Source organism: Python bivittatus, unplaced genomic scaffold (genome assembly GCF_059951505.1).
Source record: "Python bivittatus isolate LINGU-HERP-01145 unplaced genomic scaffold, Pbiv_v1 ctg000020_np1212, whole genome shotgun sequence".
NCBI classification, from domain to species: Eukaryota; Metazoa; Chordata; class Lepidosauria; order Squamata; family Pythonidae; genus Python; species Python bivittatus.
In genome coordinates this window covers 93,525,671-93,542,635 of record NW_028277030.1, presented here as the reverse complement: position 1 = coordinate 93,542,635, position 16,965 = coordinate 93,525,671, and the positions used below count along the sequence as shown (strand labels likewise).

Genomic DNA, 16,965 nt, shown 5'->3' with positions numbered 1-16,965 from the left:
TTGATTTGGCTAGTACATGACAAAATGCTCTAACAAATGGGCTATAAACCAATTATACAAGGAACAGCACCCAAACTAATCCAAACAACCTACGAAAACATAAAAATAGGCATTTCCCTTCAAACATATTATTTTGTGCCAGGAGAATGGACAATAGAAACAGAGGAGTAGGACAGACTTGGCAGGATTGAAAAACTGGCACCTATTTGGGTTGTTTCATCCAAGGTGATAATCAGGGGATTCATTGCTACAAATTTCTGAAATCATAATAGCCTCTGACTATACTTGTAACAATCTAATTGAACTATACTAGTATAAATTCTTTTCAGGTTCATGTCAGTTTCTAGACTTTCATTATGCAGATAATATAGACACCTTGAATAAATCAAAACCCACTAGCAGTCAATATTATACTACTAAAGACTACTTTTTTTTTTGGAAGACCAGGTGGCAGCCATGGCTAAGAGGGCCTTTGCACACCTTCAGGTTGTACATTAGTTGCACCCATTCCTGGTCCGGAAGGCTCTACTCACTGTCACTCATGCCCTCGTGACCTCCCATTTGGACTATTGCAATGTGGTCTACACGGGGCTGCCCTTGAAGAGCATTCGGAAGCTTTAGCTGGTACAGAGTGCAGCTGCCCAGGTTGTAAATAGTGTCAGCTACTCGGCACATGTAACACCATTGCTTCAGGAGCTGCACTGGTTGCTGGTGTGTTTCCAGGTGCAATTCAAGGTGCTGGTCGTCACCTATAAAGCCCTTTATGGCTTGGGACGGGGTTACTTTAGGGACTATCTTTTCTCAGTTGTTTCTACCCATCCAATCCAGTCCAACAGGTTGGGCATGATCCGGGTCCCATCAGCCAAGAAATGTTGGATGGCGGGGACCAGGAGATGTGCCTTTTCTACTGTGGCGCCTGCCCTCTGGAAAATTCTCCCTCTTGAGATTAGGATGTCCGTGACCCTTTTGGCTTTTCAGAAGGCCTTGAAGACCTGGCTTTATGCCCGGGCCTGGGGCCTTGAGTGTGCAAAGGGCCCTGTTTCATGGTTGTGTTGATACCGACGGTTTTTAAAGATCTCTTGGCTGCATTTATATTTAATTTTTGTACTTTTTTAATATTGTTTTTATTGTTAGCTGCCCAGAGTCACTGGTCTGAGATGGGCGGCTATATAAATTGAATGAATGAATGAATGAATGAATGAATGAATGAATAAAATAAAATAATAAAATAAAAATAAATAAACAAATAAACAAATAAATAAATAAAAATACTAAGTTTAGAAACTTGGATATATTTATAAGAAATAAGAAGCAGTAAACCTAAAATTAGGCAAAAAGGTTTGACCCTAAGTTTCAAAATTCAATGTTAGTCCCACAATTATAGACTGAATCTATAACTAGTGTTTGATGTTGTTGTGTAGACCATGTAGCTGTCTTATTTCCGTATACTGGACTCCTACCCTCGGGAGCATGTTCAGCTTTCTTCAAGATGATGATGATGATAATCAGGTCTTCCATGAACATGACTGCTAAAACAAACACTAGTCGAAATTAATTATTGTACCCTGTTGGGATTTCATTAGTAGTTAAAGATTCCCAAAACAAGAATGCAGAGAATGTAAACAAATGCCACCTAAAGGTGTGAGAAACAAACCTTATTTACCATTATAGAGAAAAAAAATATGGGAAAAGAGAATCTAGAAAAGACATAGGTTTAGGGGTCAGCCATAATGGTCAGACTATGAACCATTTGTAATGGCTACCATTCTTGAATTACAATAAAGAATTAATTACTATCTTATTGTGTCAAATCTTCAGCCAAATTGTGCCTTCCAAAGGAGAATCTGACATGTCCTCTGTGAAGGAGAAAATCTATTATTTGCTCAGTTATTGTTATTGTTGCAATCACTGAAAACATGGAAGATGTATTATATTGGTTTTTTAAAATTAAAATTACAGATGCTCATGAGACCATTTCAGTTCATTCATAAATTCAATTGGAATTAATTCCAATCAGGTCACATCTGAGCAAAATGTGCAGAATAGTGGGTCACATGTGCATTGTCAGCTATCTTTCTCTCTTAAAGCTGTATACATTTGTCAGAAATTGTACATAATTACATTTTAATAATTAATTAAGTACATCTATATCTAATTCTGCATAGCAGTCTTTCTTTATTCTTCTCTCACAATATCTAGTACATCATGTGCCTGAACTGCTCTAAAACAGCAAGTACCAATGGTTCTACTGAAATCAGCAAGGCTAAATCACACCAATAACAAGTGAACAAGTAAGACCCATCTGGTTCAATGGAACTATTCCCAGCTAAATGGGAATGGTAAGGCAGACTGAGTTTTTATCTTATATTCGTTTTAACAAAGCTTAAGCTTCCACTGAACTATGCCTTTCTACTAGTAAAATGTTGGCATTTTCTTCTCATATGTGTATAAGGTAAACACAGAACACTCAGCTGCATCCAAAAATTGTCAGTAGGAGAAAAACAGCAATTAACATTGTTATAAATATGCTTGAGCAAGTGCATGAATATGAATTAACGGAGTGCGAATGTGGTCACAGAGGATTTCACGACATGGGGTAATATGTATCTTATTGATCTTATTCCCACTATCACAGGAATGCAATCAGTTCTTGTGTCCAGCATTATAGAAACAGTATCACAACAGCTATAATGTCAATGGCAGACATTAATATTGGGTAGAAAGAAGAGTTTGCTGCTGCTGAGCAGGCACCAAGAGAAAGCAGATCCATGCATGGTGCTGCTTTAGTGATTCCAGGCTTCACCTGGCCCCAGTACCAAGGATAGGAGCCTATTCCATTTCATCTGATTGTCAACAGCAGGAATCCCTTACAGTGGTTCATCCAACCATGTAAGTAGTCTTTAAAATGACTGTATGGCTAACAACTGGGACAGGTCACAGGGAATTGTAATAGGCAGGTAACATTCCCAGTTTTCCCAGGAACTGTCCTTCTCAGGGAGGAAGAAGCCAACATTTTAATTTTAATCAATTTATATGACTGCAACACCCATCTTGCAACAACAACTCTGGGTGACTAACGAAATTAAAACTCAATAATTCTGTTCAACCCAGAAGGGCGGGTAGCAACGATGAGAGAGAGGTGGCCCTGCAAATAATCTAGCCCCATGCCATGAAGGGCTTTCTAACTGACAACCAGTGCCTTGACTTGTACCCAGCATGCTGGAAGCCAATGCAGCTTGCAGAGCAGAGGTATAACTTGGGCATACCCAAGTGCACCCTTAACTGCTCCTGCCACCCGCATTCTGAACCAGCTGAAGCTTGAGGGTGCTTTTGAGAGCAGCCCTGTGGACAGCACATTGCAGCAATCCATTTGGAAGTTGACCATGAACATGGGACAATATAATACATATCAGTAAATGAAATGCTACAGTTTTATATCAGGATTGCAGAATGAAGCAATAAACCTCATTGTATAGGAGCAAAGAGCATTTAGCTCATCATACTACTGCAAATTTATCTAGGCCACATTGGATATTAATTCTATTTATTTCTTTAGAAAATTTATATAGCTGCCCATGTAAAATACATAATTATGGGAAACGAACTATGTACAAAAGCAATATAAAATCCATAAATAGGGTAGGTACTACAACCAAGAATGCATGCCTCCTTGGTCCTGCAAGATGGCACTGTTTGATGAGGGGACCTGGAGTGTGCTCACCCTGTTGGATTTGGTGGAATGGGCAAAAAACCTTCAAGACAGAGTAAAGTAAATTGGCCCTGTGCCATTTACGACTTTAAAGGTGATAACCAACACCTTGAATTGCAACCTGGAAATCAATGCAGCTCACACAGCAGTGATGTTACACAGGCAAACTTTGGAGCGTTCAAAATTGTGTGCATCACTGCATTTTAGACCAGTTGAAGCTTCCAAGCACTCTTCAAGGCAAGCCCCATGTAGATCATGTTGCAGTAATCCAATGGAAGTGATTAAGGCATGAACAAAAGTGAGCAGAGCCTCCTGGTCTAGGAACAGATGCAACTGGTACACAAGATGAATCTGTACAAAGGCTACCCTGGCCATGGCTGCCACCTGCTCTTTGATTTCAAAAACATGTGCTGTCTGTATGCCACCTTCACTTTAAGTAGTCACTGCAGTGGTAGTGAATGCAATGCAGTAGTAAATAAAGAAAAAAAAGCCTCCTCTTATTTACAGTAATTAACATGAATTTTCTGCATTTTTATCACTCACAATACAATAAATTCACAAATCTTATTCTATGGCTTTCCTATGTGTTTGAAACTGGCAATCCTTTGGATGATCTGACACCATCAATATTTTAAAAACAATGTCACCAGAAGGTGAAAAATCCCAGTCATTCTACTGTGTAATATATATAACACACACACACAGACACACACACACACACACTAGCTAAGCTATATTCCTAGGTTGTACTAGATAGTAAGATGCAGGAATGCTGTAAAATTTTGCAAGATTTATGTTCTAAAGTAAATTAAACTGATATTATTTAGTAAGGAATTCATAAATACTGTATAAAATGATTACTTTTGCATTACTATGAATTATTACCACTGCTGCCTAGCAACCAGCATCATTTTTTTGAACAATGATCATTATAAAGGAATATCTGGAATTTGTGCAAATGAGTTTTCATTGGAGGGCCAAAGAGACACATTCATCTTAGAAATCAGACACAGATAATTTAATGCTTTTAGAGAAATAAAGCAGTACTAACAATTTCAGCAATCATTTTAATAAAACTTTCTCATTATTGCCTTAAGTAAGTCCTGTGAAACTTGATTATGTCAGGCCATAATTCCTTTACCTTCTCTAGAAGACTGTGTGGGCTTTTACAGTCTTATTGAAAAAGAAGTTTGGCAATATAAAAATGTATACTGATTCTCCTCTGAGACCTTCCTTTTATATTTAATGAAGATGGTTGTTGTAGTGAAATAGCTGATGCCTGATCTCCCAGCAGTGGTGGGAAGAGGTGGACTGGAATCTCCCAGTGTTCCTCAAGATTGTCAAGACTGTCACAGATTGGCACCAGTATCTTGAGAATAATAGAAACCCCACTGAGACCCTTCTTCAACTTCCAGAAGGGCTTTAGAAAAGAAAAATAAAGAGGGGAAATGCAAGAAATCTTCTGAGCCCTGTTTTGGGGCCTATTTATATCCTTGGGAACATCCTGGAGTTGCATTGTTTATTAGCCAAATAATATAAATAACTGTATTTGGATGCTCATAAATGAATTCAGCTGAAGTGGCCAGTTTAGAATTTGTTTGAAATTTCCTTCTTATTTCCTTCTTTTCTGTATGCACAAATGAATGGGTAACTGAATGAACAGCATTCAGAACCAAGGCTAGACTGAATATCCATGTTTCCATTCAACCTGTCTATATTAATTTCAGAAGGATACATATGCCTAATAGGTGTTAATTAGTACAGAATCTTTGCCTTTTTAAAAAAAATAAGTGGTATATATCACATTTAAATAAGTATAAGAAAGTTATATGAAAAGGTTCTCATTATTAAAAAAATAAGTAACATTTACTGTAAATGTAGCCTAATTGGGAACATGGTGTATGGGAAGTAGGGGTGGGATGAGATAATAAATACCCTTTATTCTCTTGTTGAGTCTGGATTATTGCTTTACTTTTATATTCCATGCAATAAGCAGGACTCATGTGAACGATGCTCATATACATTAAAAGTCTGACTTCCCTACTGTGCTATCTGAACCTCGCCCATCTTTTTCTTTTATCTGATCATATGCATTCCCCTATGGATATAATCCATTTACATTCCAGAATGCATTCATTACATATAATCCAATGCCCATTCCTGTCCAGAACTGATCCTACAAACAGTAGTTAGGCTCTACTTGCAGACTTCTTATTTCGTCAAAACTGGGTACTATCGCTTTAGCTCTGTGTGTTCTTATATAAATTATATCCTTGGGACTGCTTCTATTTGATGGTTGGCAAATCATTTGAACAGGCCAAATGTTCCTTTTACAAATAGATTCTCTCTGCAGCTTACAAAGAGACAGCTTTGCGTCACTTCTCAAGAGATAGATGCAAACATGAATAAATGTTCTGGCATCTCCATGTGTGCAAGAACCCAAAAGAATTGTAGCTTAATTGCTGTAAAGCGCTGCAGCAGCCACTTGCCAGTACAGTGTATGCAAAACTTCTTTGGTTTTTCTTTTCTTCTAGATGAACACTGCCAAGAAAAACAGCTGCTGGGATTAACTAATACTAATGCTCTGGCGGCAAAGTCTAGTGGGACACTTCCTTAATTTTATTTCCATCATTCTTTCTTTCAGGTCTCATCACAAGAAAACATACCAGTATTATTTGGCTATAGGAATTTATATTTTCAAAGTCTTGAAAAAAAAACATGAATCTACCTGTATTGTATAAAGTTCTGCTGTGCTCATTAGTAAGCCACATAAAACAAGCAAGGTTGTCAGGCTTTAGAGACAGAACTTTCTCACTGGTGGCCTCTACCCTATGGAATCCCATCAAGGATGTGCTTCAAGGAGCTTCTAAATCTAATTTGTCCTTTATAGTTTCAATTAAAATATTTCACAGCGCTTACTGTTAGTGAATATTTACGATATTCATTTTATGGTATGGTATTTAGAATTGTTTATATTTAGTATGGTTTTATTAATGTAAATGTAAATTAAAAAGAAACTCAAATCTGATCTAGGAGACTTTCGGGCCAAACGGCAGGATATAATGGCTTTAAATAAATGAAAAATAAAATGTCTTCAAACAACTAACATGAAATAAATCCAGTCATACAAAGAAAGAACAACAACAAAGTATCCTGCTGCTCTACACATACCTGCTTGTCATTTATATTTTTTCTTTCAAGTATGCCACTAACAATGATATTCATACCATATTGAAAGCAGCAGCGTGAACAAGAAGAAAATGAGCTCTCTTCCAAATCATAAACGCTTCCATGCTTAATCTCCTGAAGGGGATTCTTTCTTGTTATAAGCAAGTGGTCATTTTATAACCCTGAATAAATCTGTTCCAACAATGCAAATACCCAGTTCAGCAATGAATCTTCTCTGCTAGTTAGGAAGACTGATATGTCGTAAACCATTATCTGAGGCCTCAGGACCAAGTGCAGGCCTTGAAAACTATCGATGCAGCTCCCCAGAGACCTCCAAAAGCTGTTACCAATTATAACTTTTAATGTAATAGAAGGGGGGAAACCTTTGTATACATAACTGCAGACTAAACATATTAACTGTATTTAATTTTAATTAAATGTAAATCAAATCAAAACAAATTCTTGTTCCAGCCCACTACTTTTTGAGGGTAGTCCTGTACACATGACCTGGAGGCCAAATGCAGCCTTCAGACCAGGAAAAAGTTGCACATCATTGTAAGGATCCATCAATGATGCCCCTGGATTTAACACAGCTGGATTTGGTCCATGAGATTCTTTTATTATCTCTGCAACTTTCATGTGCAGCTCTGTACAAGCTTGCAATTCAGTTCATTAGCTTTGCACAGATAGATAAGATACAGATGCATGAAGAGAGACCCAGAAAACTCACTTACTTGTATGGAATGTGTTTGCTGCCGTTGACAAGGGCAAGAATGACATTGCCCAATGCAGACAATGAAAGACAGAGCCCAGAACCCCCTTCACGGTTTTTGCTGAGAGGTTTAACACAGCTTCCCAGGTCAATGAGATGTAACCGACTACGGCCTCCTGACACTATCATAAAAGAAATAAAAGAGACAAAATAAATGATACCTTTCACTGAAAGCATGATGTTGGGTGTAAAGGATATAATCCTACACCCAATATTCTCACAGAAGTCCTGCTAAATTCCATAGACTTTTGAGCATAGTTCTGAAATTAATTAATGCTGTAACTGCTGAACAGACAGGGAAAAAGACTAAGCCATATATATGAATGACTATGCAAATTAGGACTTTGGAAGAGGTGCTTCGGAATGTGCACGACTCAAGTACCTCTTTTTGATTCATTAAAGCAGCTGCTTCTTTTTTTAGGCTCAAGTGGTTGCTTTGGAAGCTTCTTCTGACTATTTCTACATGTTTCTACATGCACAGCCAGTTCATTTCCTTGGGGAAAAAATGGTTCCAGCAAAGTCTGAATAGCTGAGGAAAGGGCAGGAAAGTCAAGACAGTTTCTGAAGAGGTATTTAGGAACAGTAGATTCTGAAGATTTATGGAGCAAAGTGAGCTTCTCTTCTGTTATTTGAGAAACTGCTCTGTCTCTACTTGAGCATGTCAGCAAGTTGCAGTACTTCCTTCTAGCCATCTGCATTGGCTCCACACAACAAGAGTTGAAAACAGACTGGCACAATCATTTCTAGAACTGACAGTAAATCACAAAATTAACTGTTTCCTGTTTCATTCTGAACCATTCTTAGCATCACAGCATCAATATATATCCTAGACCAAAAATAACTGTGGATCTGATCAGCATATCACATGCACGCCCTTATTTAAAAATACCCCAATCGTTGCATATGTATGAGTCCCTTTAAAGATGCAAAGACATCTGAATAATGGCTAATCATAGGAGTGGGTGGGCAAACAATGAGACTTACTTCCCCCTTTGCCACTCTTCTCCATTCGATACTGATAGATGTGCAAAGTGAAGAGCATGTGTGAATTCTTCTGCTCTTCCTCCTGACAATCTTGCTGACTGCTTCGACGCGAGGCAATTGCTGCATCAAGAAAGAAAGCAGCTTTTTCTGCAGTAGGAGCTCGGAGTTCACTTTGGTTTTGAAGCTGCAAGGTATCCCGAGAGATACAAAGCTTATTGAGATTCAACATTGACAAGTAATTTTCAGCTAGCAACATCAAAATACAATTTTGTTCTGGATAAGGAACATGCTACTTTACAGAATTTCTACGGCTGAAATGCTTCCACGGGAGAAAATGCAAAATCCTCTGCTCCAAATCTATGATGCCAAACCTAGCATCATCTCCTATTTTGGTTGCCATGCTTCTCTTCTCCACCTAGGCTGACACTGAGTCTTGCTCTTTCCAGTTTCCACTTATCACCAAGCTTACTTTCAGATATGCCCACATCACTGTTCTTCGTCCTTCCCAATCACTGCATTGTGGATTTGGCTACTTTGTTGTACCAACTGCTTTGGTGGATCATTATTTCTTCTCTAGTCCAAACTAATTGAGATAAAAATCACATGGCAAGAGTAGAAAAGCAGGAATTCACCATAATCTGTTATTATATGCTGATGACATATTAAATTTTATTGATAATTGTGCATATTCTATACCAAAACCTACTGATATAAACAACAGTTTGGAAATTTATCAGGTCACTTGTCTAATTGGAGCAAATACTAATTGCTCCCAATAGTTTCTAATATCTCTATGGAAATGTGTAATGGGGATTTAACTATAGTTTGAATTATTTTAAATAACTGGGTATAATGATAGATTAAGCAACCTCTATGATCTTAAAATGAGACTGATTCACAACAAGAGTTTCTTTTCCATGTTTGGAACATTCTCTGACTCCTCAGAGAATGTTCGAAGAGAAGTTACCAGCTCTACTAAGTTGTAATACTGTATAATCTAATATGGAGAAGGAACGCTTATCCATATGATACTGAGTTGTTCAGTGATTATATTTTGGTTTAAGATTCACAGAACTGTTAATATGGTTTTACACTGATAACCGTTGCTTAAACATGTGACTGTGCTCTTAAATTCTATATAAGAAATTGGAATGTATCATTATATAAATAATTATTGATTTACTGTGCATGGGGTACCAGTGAAGATAATTAATTGAACACTGGAAAGACAAAATTCACTCTGAATTTACACTCCTGGATTATAGATATGGAAGAATAGAACTGGCAGTCTATCAACACAATTGAAATAATTAAATGTTATGTTGTATGGTCAAGGGTTATTTTTTTTTTTAAATTTAGGCCCAGTAATATTGAAGAAAATCATCATTTCCCCATCAAACTTCTCTTCTGAGGGATATCTGATAATAAGATGTGACACTCTAGGGGCTTGTGAATTAACATGGCAGGTTAGTGCCGATTTTTATTTATTTATTTAAATTTATTAGCCATCTAACTCCAATGGACTCTTCGTACATCTTGTATATTAAACAGTGTGGCAAAAGGTGATACAAAGGGAGAACTTACATATTGGGGGACCCAAGGGTTGAGCATGATCAGTTATATGCTGACCTCATGCAATTTACTTAATAAATAAATTTATAATCTGTTAGTGAAATATAGTTCAGAACCTAAACAAGTTAAAGATTGTATGATTAAATGAGTGCAAAATTTAAATATATTTACAGAATTGGTACAGTGGGAATTTCAGTGGAAAAAGAATATCAAATTCAGCTTGATAATTGTAGTTAGAGAGAACTGGCGTGAGATGTTTTATTGCTTGTACATCACTCCAGTCATGACTGCTAAAATGAGAAGCTCTTTTTCCCTGAAACACTGGAAATACAATGAACAAGTGGATCTTACTTCCATATGTGGTGGCAATGTTGTAAAGCTCAAAAATGTCGGATTACTCAATTCACTGTACAATGGAACTAATCTTGAAAGTCATAATCCCATTTTAATCTGAAGTATTTTTATTAAACTTCACCAAACCACATACAGTAAAACCTTGGATTGTGAGTAACTTGTTCTGCGAGTGTTCCGTAGACATTTCTAATAAATTTTAACCTGATAAATGAGCGATGTCTTGCAATACGAGTAGTACGTAACACTGAATGTCACATGATCACAACTGAGCCAATGGTTCTTCTCTCTCTTGCTGTGGGATTGTGAGTGATCGTCTCCCATGCTAGTGACAGTGAAAGTTGTCCTACACAATAACCCTCCTCTCTCTTGTCTCCCTCACACCAGCCATGAAGGTTTTCAAAGGTAGTGCAGGTTAATTTGTTTTATTTTTCTTTATATTTTGTATTTTCTTTATTATTTTGTATTATATTACAGTATTGTAATCATTTTTATATGAATACTTTTGGGTTGTGGAACGAATCATCTGAGTTTCCATTATTTCTTATGGGGAAATTCGCTTTGATATACAAGTGCTTTGGATTACAAGCATGTTTCCGGAACGAATTATGCTCGCAAACCAAGGTTTTTGTGAAGGAATGGTTGGATGAAGACTGTACTTGGGGAGATAAGCATTCCCTTAGCCCCCAACAGGAGTGTGGGAAGTTTAAGAAGATGAGACTGGCACCACCCTAAGGAATTCACAGTGTTTCGGCTTGCTGGCTTGAGAAGTTAGATTCAGTCTGGAGAGATTTCTGTCTTGAGGTGGAAGCTAATAAACACAACAGAACTGCATCTGCACTGTCTTGTGGAGTTCTTTGGGCTGAACCTGACAGTTTTACTGTATTCTTTTAAAATATATGGAACTGGCACTGTATATAACATGATTTTATATGCTTTTTCTTGGAAAAGATCACAGATCCCTCTATGGAAGAATGATCTATGATCTTTTCCAAGAAAAAGCATATAAAATCTGCTAATGAAACTGTGGAATATGCTTCAGTGTCTAGAATTACTTCATATCTAAAAGGTAAATTTGATGTACAATTTAATTTTATTTTGAAACCATTTCTGGACTACAATTCTGTACATGGAATTGTGCTGCACACCAAATTCAGGCTCTAGAGTTTATATTTTAATCAGACACATAGTTTACATATTATTTATAGTATTCTCTTAATGTATTGTTTTTCTTTTTTTCTGATTGATTTTAATCATGTTAACTAGATATTTTTACAGTTCAGTACAGACATCTCTTAACTAGAAATTGGATATGAAATGTCTTATAGTACTCTAAGTCAGTGTTTCTCACCTTAGGAACTTTAAGACGTGTGGACTTCAACTCCCAGAATTCCCCAGCCATTCTGGGAGTTGAAGTCCACACATCTTAAAGTTCCCAAGGTTGAGAAACACTGCTCTAAATTGTTAATGGTGTATTAGAATATATTAGGCATATGATATCTTTGGTCTTCTGATTACTTGCAATTTACTCACTAGCCACTTACATTCTATTTCCTTTCTTTTCAATATATGTGAAGAAGCTCTTTTTGCTGTTCTTAAATCTTTCACCAAACTAAGCTCATTCTGAGCTTTTGTTTTCCTGACACTATTTTTATGGTACCCCACTGTTGCCACGTATTCTTTCTTGGTCACCTGTTCCTCTCTCTGTTTCTCCTATGTGCCCATTTAGGGTCTTTTTTTAAAATGTTTTCCTTTTTTTGTTTCTCTACCTTTATTTTTCGTATTAGAATTCTTTGTGTTGTGTTTTTACTATCCTTTTCAAGAACCATTACCTTGAGCTCTTTTACCGATTAGCTTCCTGCTATGGAATCCTCTGGATTTATAAAAACCCACTTTTTGAAGTCCAGAATATACATCCTTTTACACTCAATTTGAATTTCCTTTAAAACTGTGAATTCCAGCTTTTTTTTCTTTTCCCCTTTCTTTGTCTCTCCTCACACATTAATTTAAAAATTAGGCAACTGTTATACCATAAAGTGTAATGGATGCCCCAAACAGTAGATATTTTGCATAAACAGGATTTTTTTGCCAACAAAGAGGCTACTGCAATTTGACCTGGAAGTATTTTCCCCACTTAATCCAGTTGGGTGTTCCTGTCCAAAGTACATGTGAGTTATTTTTGGCTCCTTTTCATAACTTGGCAGTAATTGATAAGTAGCTATTAATACATCCTACAACACTAATCCCAATAATCCTACTACTCTAAATTATGTCGTTTCCACAAACTATATGTCCACCAACAGCCATATTATTGGCCTCCAGCGATTTGTGCAATTTGTAAATATTTTAATGTGCTGTAATACATTGTAGAAATTATTATAGGAAGGACAGAAAATTTGTTTGATCTGAATTCTTTTACATTTCACAGCAAAGAGAGGCTCCTGCTGAACATCAAGTTATGCCAAAGGCACAAATATTTAGGACAGGAGAGTGGATGGCTGCAGCTGCAGGTCATAAAGTTCTTTGTATGCCTGAAAGTAAACACTTCCAAGTTAGAAAAAATGTATGCTTAGAGTATTTATTATGATTCAAAACCAACTTAGTAAAACAGGGCACCATATGAGTTATGTTGTGACATAAAAAAGCTTTATATTCACCTGCATGCCACAAATGGGGTCCTCACTAAGGTAGACACCTGGTGACTGACCATCTTGTAAGCTGCCTGTCGCCACCTCTGACAGCAAATCTCTTAGATGTTCTTCTTTTCCCCACACTTCTACTGCAGAGATTCGGACCGAGAAACGCGCTCCTGTTTTCTCCTTCCTTTCGTGAATCAGCTTGAAAAGCCAGGAGATGGCACAAGGGATTATACCAAGGTTCTGCATGGAATCATCTTTTCCAATCATAGTGTATGATTTTCCTGTTGGGAATACAGAGGAAGAGATTAAAATATCACCAAATAGAAAATGTAAGAAAATGTAAAGAAAACAGCAAAATTGCATGCTGTTATTCAAATTTTCAGTCAAATTTATTGACTTACTTATTTTATGTCCCAGACTCCCATTCTATAACTATATGGAATAAGACACAGCTAAAATTGTAAAATGTGATTCCTTTTCATGGATAGCAGTTTATCAACAGCATCCAGTCAACTGTAAGCACGACCTTGAATAAAGGAGCAATTTCTCAAAATATTTCTAGACATTGGTGTCCAAACATGCTAGTAATCCTGGGAATTTAAGCATAACTACTACTTTTATTCTAAACTTCATAATTATTAACCATTTCTACAATACTCAGAAGCCATGACTAATAGGTCATGTTGCTCACCATAAAGGTATGGTGAGGGCACATATACACAGATGTATTTGCTATTCCAGGGCGTTAGAAGGAAGAGACATCAACAGGTAAGAAATAGGGGATATCATGCAAAATACACATTATACACTATATTATACTAACCGAGTTTGGCATGCCCAAAACAAAATACACATCCATCTGCACCATTCACCACAGACTGGATCACTTCAGCTACAGTTCCTGCACATACTTCAGCCTGTCATAAAGGATATATAATTTGTTATTTACTAAACACAAATATAACTCATCTTGGAGCAAATGGAGAGCTATTGGATGGGATCACAATACCTTGCTTACGGAGGCTAATAAATAATGAAAAAATAGTTGCTTGACCTTTACTTCCTTAAGAATAAGGACACCTGTTATTTTAATAGTGGCATTCCACTATTCACTACTCTACTCACCCATTACAAAGAGTATGGTGCTTAGAATACTGAATTAGGAGCTAGGAAATATGGGATCAAATCTCTTCTCATTCATGATACTCTTTGTAACTGACCAGTCCCTACTGCTTGGTCTGACTTTGCTCACAGGGTTATGTAACATTAAAATGGGAGGGGAGATGAACTAGATGCTCCACTCAGAGCTGCTTGGAGAAGGAGTAAGAAATCATTGTAACAGCAGAACACAATTCTTTGCAGAGGCCTAAAGATAACATGCAGTTTGAGGTACAGTGACAATCAGCTGATAGCTAGTAGGAAAGATGAGCTGCCTAAGGGCAGAAGGAGTTTTGTGGAAACAGTTCAGTGGTGCTGGTGTTAATGGAATGAAATGCTGGCACTTGTACAGCAGAAGATCCAAGAAGACAGGCAGAAATGAAGAGAAGTGAATTTTACAAGCTAATGCAGATGTATTGGCTAAGTACTGTCATCATTTGTCAATTATATCCCATTTTCATTTTATACTGATATATATTTTTATATATTTCCATTTATTTTGAAATAAAACAGGTTACACATTTTGAACTGGTTATGGTTCGAATTTCACTATGCATTTTAGAACAAAATTGTATGCATCCTTGATCTAATGCTTCTAAACAATCACCCCTGAAAATTATGATGGAGTAATGCTTCAGGCTTTGTTAGAGTTATACACTGCCTACCTGGGAAGCATCTTGAGGGAAAACTGCATCAAATACAAACATCTTGGGCGGTACTTGGGTGCTCCTTTTTTGGAAAGCATTCTGGCCTCCACAAGACAATGGGTCATATAAAGTAATTTGTTTCTTGCGGGGATCAACCTTTAAGAAGGAACTGGATTCTGAAGAGTCCCTGGCCAGAGTAGAACAAATGCGCAACATGACCTTCACCTATTAGCAAAAACAGAATAATAACAACAAAAATAACATATTTCATTAAATGCTATAAAAATAAGGACAAAGTCAGAGATATTTAAAATTAATATTCTGGTAATTCCAATTCAATACCCTGCTTTCTGTATAAATGTGGCATATCAGAACTAACTTTTAAGCAAGTGAGATAAGGTCCCACTTTAAGACTGTCACCTCCTTTGTCACATGTGTGTGTATGCACACTGCTTTCCATTGGCCAAACTAGAAACAAGCACAAAGATAATCTCTGTGCTGCTGTACTTCTAAAGCCAAGAAATTAACAAAGCATGAATAATAAAAGCTAGAAGTGGAACAGCCATTTTTCAATAATCTGAATGTGTACTCCCATCACAGCAGAATGATAAAGCCCTAAATTTTAATAGTTAGTATTTAAAATGCTCTCAAATTACTATAATTGCAGTAGGTCCTATGCACATATGATAAACATTATACATAAAAAGACTATAATGCTAAAATAACAGGTGAGGTAAAATTTTATAGGAGAAATCAGTTCTTCCTTCAAAATAAATGTGAGACTGTGATTGCCCTAATAATTTCAGACTATTTAGTCTGGAAAAGAATATGTCTTTTCCTACTTCTCTTTTTTTTTAGATTGTCCCTTTTTCTCTCAAAGTTATTCAGTATAGAACTGGATGGAATGGTTCATGGATATCAGTAAACCATAATTTAGGTCCTCACACATGAGACTGAAAGTGCCTTGGACAAGGATGGGCTCCAGCAGCCATCACCCTTTTGTCTTCTTCCAGGTAGCTACAAGACAAAATACATTAGTTTTGCCTTAGCACTCTATTTTTTTTTAAATTTTCTGCAAATCTAGAATGCTGTTTTAAAATAAAGACGAGTAGGTTATTTTTTTTTTTAAGTTTCAGATTCTGTATTGTTTGTTTAGCAACTGACTGGTATTTATTTGAAACCATAATTCTTGAACAATATGGCAGGAATATGATATAGGGGACTGAAACCTTGTTTATTCCTTCTGCCAGTTAATGGGAAGAGGAAACAAGACAGAGAATGGGATGCAGGGAATATGTGAACCTCATGCTGGTTTCTATTTCATCCTGTGAATATAACCCTAAATGATGCTTTAACTGCTCCATGTGAATTCAGTCAGTATTTCTTAAATGATTTAGACACAAGAACAAAAAGACATCAAACTGAAAGACACCACTCTGAATTTAAAGTTCAGAATATACTGTGAAAATCCTATGCTCAGGTTCTGATAGGTTCTTGCAATAATCAATTCCCCAATACATTTTATTAGTAATAATTAGCATTACATTTCAATTAGCAATAAATTTTCCTGGCCTATGAAAACAGGAAATGGAGTAAGAGGGAACCTTGTAATCCCAAGCCTTAGACTATATACTTCAGATAACTATATCTACAACACAAAATACACAGTAAAAATGACTGTACTATTAAAACATTTCAAAAAAGATCCCATATCAGTACCTTGTCCAGATCATCCTCAGATTAATTATGAACAATACAAAAGATCAGTTTGGGATTTTGAGACTCTGTGATCTGACCAAGCATAACAAACCGTTATCACTTTACAAATCAAACTCAAAAACCTAACACCCAGGTTTGGAAACTGAAAGAGGAAACAGACTGGAATCTACTATTTGAATAGAAGAAAGTGACATACTACTTCTGTACAGAATCAGGCTTAGAATAATATTCTTGGGCGACACTCTG

General features: G+C 36.6%; 1 protein-coding gene and 1 long non-coding RNA gene across 4 annotated transcripts in view; one reads left to right on the top strand and one right to left on the bottom strand.

The window, feature by feature from the left end:
• LOC148217130 (uncharacterized) overlaps positions 1-13,428 on the top strand; it is a 41,301-nt gene extending 27,873 nt beyond the window's left edge. Inside the window, exons 3-4 of the long non-coding RNA XR_015796700.1 lie at positions 9,993-10,099; positions 13,342-13,428. This is a non-coding gene — a long non-coding RNA (uncharacterized LOC148217130). The remainder of the gene's footprint in view (positions 1-9,992; positions 10,100-13,341) is intronic.
• Positions 1-16,965, bottom strand: part of KIF26B (kinesin family member 26B) — a 319,536-nt gene that overhangs the window by 67,566 nt on the left and 235,005 nt on the right. For all 3 annotated transcript variants that reach the window (XM_088144230.1, XM_088144220.1, XM_088144224.1), the window contains 5 exons: positions 15,019-15,225; positions 14,019-14,112; positions 13,214-13,476; positions 8,634-8,817; positions 7,612-7,771 (listed from right to left, as the gene is read on the bottom strand). In XM_088144230.1, the coding sequence (XP_088000356.1) occupies positions 7,612-7,771; positions 8,634-8,817; positions 13,214-13,476; positions 14,019-14,112; positions 15,019-15,225 (908 nt within the window). The remainder of the gene's footprint in view (positions 1-7,611; positions 7,772-8,633; positions 8,818-13,213; positions 13,477-14,018; positions 14,113-15,018; positions 15,226-16,965) is intronic.